Here is a 7020-nt window from a genome sequence, read left to right on the forward strand (position 1 = left end):
GATTGTCTACATCTCACCTCCCCCATACACCACTCAGGTGGTATTGGGTTTTGTTGTTGTTGTTGACTTGATAAGAATTTTTTAGGGTATTATGGGCGATCCGTACATACATTCTTTCAAATACACTAGCAACAATGATCACATGTTGTTACTAGTTCTTTAGTCACGTTTTGACATATTGATCAAAACTCAATGCATCAATACAGATTCGATTTGGATCGTCTGTATGAAATTGGATGAAGTTGGGCTGAATTTAAGAAATACGCCGAACAGGTCAAAAGTACAAGGGTGATATAAATATAAACATCCTAACATACTACCACTGCTTGCTGAGGTGTTTAGCATGTTGAGTTTCGGGTTCTTCATGTGTTCAGTTGAATTATTTTACTTGGTAACCTGAAACTGGAAAAAAACCACCTTTACAATGAACAAACCAACCTGAATATAACTTATATCTAGCTGCAACATCAAACTTGTAATTTTTAGTTGTAATTCATAGTTTAAATTCAGAAACTAGTTGATTTATGTATGTATTATGAACATACATATTAGGAGTTAAGTTTGACATTATAAAAGTCATACACATACTATGTTAAAATCATGCACAAAATATAAAGAATAAAATTATGCTTTCAAACCGGTCCATTTCCAACTTAAACTATGCTTTTTCTTAATCTTGATTTTTTTTAATTTATTCTTCACATTTTTAATTTTTGCTAATTGACTATTTGATTCTTAATTCTACTCAAAATAATACGTAGTAATAGTACTAGTAGTAGTAGTTGTGGTAAGTGAAACAAGATAACGTAAGCACGTATGTCAGTAACAGATCCATTAGAACAAGAGGATTCAAACAATCATCCATACAAATACGATTTGTTTAAGAATATAAAACTAAGGAGCAAGGACCACAAGTTTTGTTAATATTTTAGTCATCTCACCAACAATAAAGGCGTAAAAATAAATTATACAAAAATTTCGACTTTTAACAAACTACACAAGGTTACATTGTGCTACAAATTTATTAATCAAGCAGAGTAATGAACTCCCACAAATTGTTCCCAGATTTAAACCAACAATAAAATTTTTTTTATTCCAAACGACATATGTCAAACAATCACTTGTTCAATTTTGGTACCAAATGAGACCTGATACATAATGAATTAAGCGAAAGGACAGCTTGTTGACTCTCCACCAGTGACTGAAGCTTCGGTAACGTTGGCACCTGCACCCTTCATTAGACCTGCGAGCAGCTCTCCTCTGTCGTAAAAGAACTCTACCCTTACAACCTTAAAATTTTCATCCAACTGTTCGAAAAATCAATGATAAACGTAAGTCATTCAAATCATAGAATATGTGTTTGGTCGGTTGACTGTTTCGATAAAGACATCTGAAGACTTATAAGTACGGAAACAACACAAAATAAGATGGTAATAATAATGCTCAACCCATTCAATTTTGACCGGATCAAAGATTTCTTAGTACTCGTTTCATCTCAATTTAATTAACAACAACAACAATACTCAATTTAATTGTCGGAATATTTCTTTTTACGTTGTCAAATTAATTGTCTACTTATACAATAAATAGATAAAATAAGGATGTAAAGTTTTGTTATACCCTTAATGAATATATATATGTAGGGTAAAATATATAATATAATGTAAAACTTAAAATATATAAAGATAGATATATGGTATAATAAAGATGATAATATTTTATAAACTGATTACTTTATACCGGAATAATGTTGGATGGAAGGCGAAGTGGAACAATATACCAACTAGTGACTTTGAAGGCTAAAATCCCACTTCATGTATATACATATATATGCAGTTTATATTGGAAACAATTAAACTTGTGAATAATAATATGTTTAAATAAAACTAGTTAAATTTGTACCTCCATTGTAGATATACCAAACATTTCGACCATTTCTCCTGTAGCCGGTTGACCTTTAAATGGACCTTCCATGTAACCCCAATGCCTAAACTTATACGCAATCACCGGAGGACCAGAATAAACCTGTAGAATCTCGACTGCAAATCCGCGCGGAAATGTAGTTATGAATAATTTGTGAGCCGTATCGACAGTTTCATCGTTAGGATTATACATTCGTAGATTTTCGGGCAATGAAGTTTGAAGAAACATATTGTACCCTCCACCTATTTTTGCTACATCTTTTGGTGTCAAAGGTTTTCTACCTGAAAATTATATGATGATATAAGTAGTTGTAGTTATTTAGTTGAATATGAAACTAGCTAGTAATTATTTTTGTTTACCATTAACACTCACTGTCACCCTTGTGACGTCAACAGTTTTAAAATCTTCAGGAACCATTTTATGGAACATCTCCATCTCCCATGTTTTCACAAGATTTTGAACTTGTTCTTCTAATGAACCTGTGGGCCATATCTTATGTTTCAAAGTAGAGATATTATATGCAGTAGTTTTGACAAGTAATAATCAAGCTTATAAACTTCAATTATAAGTTCAAGTCTCTTAATTAAGAAACATGGTTATGGTTATATCTCTAAAATTAAGAAAACTTAACATTAGTAAGAGGTTGAAAACGGTCATGGAATAACTCGGTTAGACTCTGTATATCAATGTAAACATCCCTTTCTTAACTAGTCTGAACAGAATATAAACTTATTCGAAAGTAATAGTAGATGCGTCTTAAGATAATTATAAGTATTTAACTAGCAAATAGCATAACATTTTATAAATGGGCAGCTATACTTCTCCTGTTGTAGTTATTAATAAGTCAAACTCCTTAAGTGCTCCATAAGGGGTGTTATGGGGTGGTAGCCTATATGCGACCATTTCCGAAGGGTTTGTAGTTTTCGAACGGGACGATCAACAACCATTTTCTATTATTATATTATTATTTTATCACAATCTCCTCACTTTTTCACTCAACTCTCTATCATATTCTATCAATTCAAAACTTTTTCACATCTTTATTCAAAACATTCCCCACTATACCAAGTCACAGTCATCCAATGATGGATCTAGAATTCGTAGTCACGGGTGTCACTAGTTAAAAGCTTAAAAAAAAAAATTACACTGTGTCACTCAAAAAATTTACATTATCTAGTAGTATCATTAATTAAAAGTTCAAAAAAAAATCAATACATCACGTATTTCAGTGTTAGCCGATGCTACCACTCACATAATACTATATCTGCCTTTGCAGTCATCACACACTCAAAATCTCTGCAATCACTCCACATCAGAATCACCAAAAATACGGATTTTCTATAAATAGGAAAATAGATGGTACATCACTATTGTCTTAAATATAAGTTATATTTTGGGAGAAAATTAAAAGAGTAAGTGGGAGGATTACCTTGGTTCTGCCTTCTTCAAAGAGTTTATTGACAACATCAAAGTTAGGAGGCACACCCAACTTCCATGTAGTATTCTTCTCACCTTCACCACTCATGAAACATCTGTATTTGTCAACATCTGAACCTTTGTATTGTTCCATTGCTCTGTTTTTCTAGTTTATTATGAAAAAAACCTTGGATCTTATTTAATACTTATATAGGAAAATTTAAATGGGCTCTCAATTGATCCAGTCAACAATGCATTGCTGAAAACCACTATATCTTAAAATACTGCATCCGTCTCAATTTAATAGTACTGAGTTGACTTTTTTCTTAACTTTAACTTAAAATAAATTTTTTATGTTATTTAATGAAATTTATATAAATAAATTAAATTTTATATGTTCTATTTGATATAATTTTCGTCAAGTATAATATAAAAAAAATTATTAAGAGTTAAAGTTATGAAAAAAATCAACTCGGGACTATAAATTGAGACGGAGAGAGTACGTCTCAAATTTATCGTCACACTTGTTTTTTTTTATAACGATTGGGATCACCGAGGGGGACTAAACCACCTGGTGCGTTTATCTCCCGTTTCGACTATGCCGATGCAACGATAATAACCCCGCCCCCATCGTTGCCCAGGAGGAAACATTGAAACCGATCCAAGGGCACGGCCAAGTAAAACCCCCTCCCCTTTATCTCCTAAACGATATGAGAAAGGTGTCATGGATGAATACTTCATGACATGTATGAAATTGTATTTTTAATATGTAACACTACACGTTTTAAATAAAGTACAATCATTAAATCATGTCATCAAATATTTGTCTTTACCTTGTTTTTCAATCGTAATCTAATTTGACACCTAATTTAAGATACCTTTAAAAATGTGAATAAACAAGGGAGTAGCCAATATTGACTAGAATTTTTTGGTTGACTACAACTTTTTATTTAAAGTCGTTATTGACTAAGAAACTAAATAAACAGATAAAACGGTAAACGGATAATAGTTCCATGTTAAAAGCTAACTAGAGAAGATAAATAATAATACTCCATTTGATTTTATGTGATAAAACCGAATTTTTCCGTGATGATTTCGATAAAGTCATTTTACAAGATATGGTCGTGTTATGCAAATTTTTATAGAAGTGTATAACTATGAGATTTAAAAGCATTATAAAATATGAAATGAATAAATATAATATAATGTTTTATTGAATTAAACAGAAAATTCAACAAAAGAGCGTAATACTGCATTTTTCGAATAATTATAAATTACGTTAAATTATAAATGATATACTCCTATAACAGTCGATGATGTATGTATATATGTATTAAGTTTTAGTTTAATTAGAAGCTGGTTGCGTGTGATGTGATACGAACATGGTTACGGTTTTTATATGTTCATTTGTGTTACATGTTCAAACAAGAACAAGTCAAGAAACTTCCTGCGATATCCCATGATTTCCATATTCTAATATTTCATGCACTAGTTAATTGTTAGTGGTTAACGTGTCCCACTTTCAAATGTAGTAGTTTATTTTAGTTTACATTAGTAGTTTTATTAACTGTCTATCAGTTTAGTAACCGTATGTTATTAGCATTATAAATGTGCACTTTGTTTTGTATTTGAGGATATGAATGAAAGATTGGTTTAATCCAAAAATCTGTTTCTCTCTTATTTTCTTTGGAGACTCGCTATCTCGAATCGACTTTACCCTAGGAGTTAACGGTCGACTCGAATAGACCGTATCAATAGTGCTTTCATTGAGTCAACGTGTCATTTATGACTTTCGTTGAGGAGATGAGTGCCCTCGTTGAGCAAATGAACTAGAAAATGGATAAGCTGAACGATTTTTATCGAGTGACTAACACCCGACTTGAATTGTTAGCCAACCAATTCTCTACCTATGTCACCATCACCAATCACCGCCTTGAGCCCGTCACTCAACCACTAGCAATCCATACCACCACCAATGAAGACATCATCACATCAGTCTCAAAAATCCATGCTACTAACCCATCTAAACAGTTTCCTGACATCCTTACCAAAAACCCACCTCCATCCTTACTACTTGAGAAAAGTGCACCTATTACACCACCCATGAATTTGAATACCGTTCCCATGAATCATCACATGAACCTTCCTACTCTACCACTCAAAATTCATACCACACCGTATTCTAAAACTACTACACACCTCCTTGCCTTATCTCCAATCGCATTGCATGGGAAAATTTCTCTTCATTCAGGGTAGTTACAGGTCATCTCAGCAACCACCCCGTTACCATTTTGATTAGTACCGACGCCTTTATGGATGGCCCAAAAATATTCGAACCCGGTCCCATGTACAAATCACCGAAGTTTGTAGTTCTCCAAACTATTAAGGAACCACCGTGGCAAGTTTTTTTCCAACCTTGAGGACAAGGTTGATTTTTAACAGGTGAGTATTGATACGAACATGGTTACGGTTTTTATATGTTCATTTGTGTTACATGTTCAAACAAGAAGAAGTCAAGAAACTTCCTGCGATATCCCATGATTTCCATATTCTAATATTTCATGCACTAGTTAATTGTTAGTGGTTAACGTGTCCCACTTTCAAATGTAGTAGTTTATTTTAGTTTACATTAGTAGTTTTATTAACTGTCTATCAGTTTAGTAACCGTATGTTATTAGCATTATAAATATGCACTTTGTTTTGTATTTGAGGATATGAATGAAAGATTGGTTTAATCCAAAAGTCTGTTTCTCTCTTATTTTCTTTGGAGACTCGCCATCTCGAATCGACTTTATTCTAGGAGTTAACGGTCGACTCGAATAGACCGTATCATGATGGTTGATGTGTATTACCACCATACTCTTGATGTGAATACTGTTTGTTGATATATACTCCGTACTCCGTAGTACAAGGGTCAAGGCATGAACTTCTGATGGATACAATTCTACGAATATATATGTTTTTATATGATATTAATATTAATATTAATTAACATTAATATAAAATAAAACATAAAAGCATCTTGATTATGTGACGACCCGGAAATTTTCGACCAAATTTAAACTTGAATCTTTATTCGATTCGACACGATAAGCAAAGTCTATTATGTTGAAGTCTTAACAATTTTGAACTGTGTTCATATTATCAATTACCTATTGACTATTCCCGATGATTCACTAACAATTGTTTGTAATATATATATATATATATATATATATATATATATATATATATATATATATATATATATATATATATATATATATATATAAATGTAAGTAATTATAATAGTTCAAAATTATAAAAGATAATTTAAGCATTAGAATTAAATACGTAAAAGGCGATACAAAATAATATACAGAATAATTAAATTGCTATTAAAATGAATATATATATATATATATATATATATATATATATATATATATATATATATATATATATAAATATATGCACATGGTTTTCTATACCTAATTAATATTATAGATATGAAATATATAAGTATTAAACAATTGATATGTGTTATTATGCATAATAGATATTATTAAATACTACATACTTAATAATATGTAAAATCAATATATTAAATTACTAAGAGATAAAATATAATTGCCACATTTATAATATTAGTACTTTCATTAAAATAAAGATTTATATTAAAATCAGTATTATTAACACTAA

General features: G+C 31.0%; 1 protein-coding gene across 1 annotated transcript; it reads right to left on the bottom strand.

Annotated features, from left to right (window-relative positions):
• Positions 1–972: 972 nt before the first annotated feature.
• On the bottom strand, positions 973–3493 carry LOC139872632 (pathogen-related protein-like). The gene is made up of 4 exons (XM_071860545.1): positions 3353–3493; positions 2283–2415; positions 1903–2204; positions 973–1307 (listed from the first exon to the last, which is right to left on the bottom strand). The coding sequence occupies exons 1-4, from the start codon at positions 3491–3493 to the stop codon at positions 1164–1166; spliced, it is 720 nt and encodes a 239-aa protein (XP_071716646.1). The 3' UTR covers positions 973–1163.
• Between the last annotated feature and the right edge of the window lie 3527 nt (positions 3494–7020).

This window comes from Rutidosis leptorrhynchoides, chromosome 10 (assembly GCF_046630445.1).
Source record: "Rutidosis leptorrhynchoides isolate AG116_Rl617_1_P2 chromosome 10, CSIRO_AGI_Rlap_v1, whole genome shotgun sequence".
Taxonomy (NCBI): domain Eukaryota; kingdom Viridiplantae; phylum Streptophyta; class Magnoliopsida; order Asterales; family Asteraceae; genus Rutidosis; species Rutidosis leptorrhynchoides.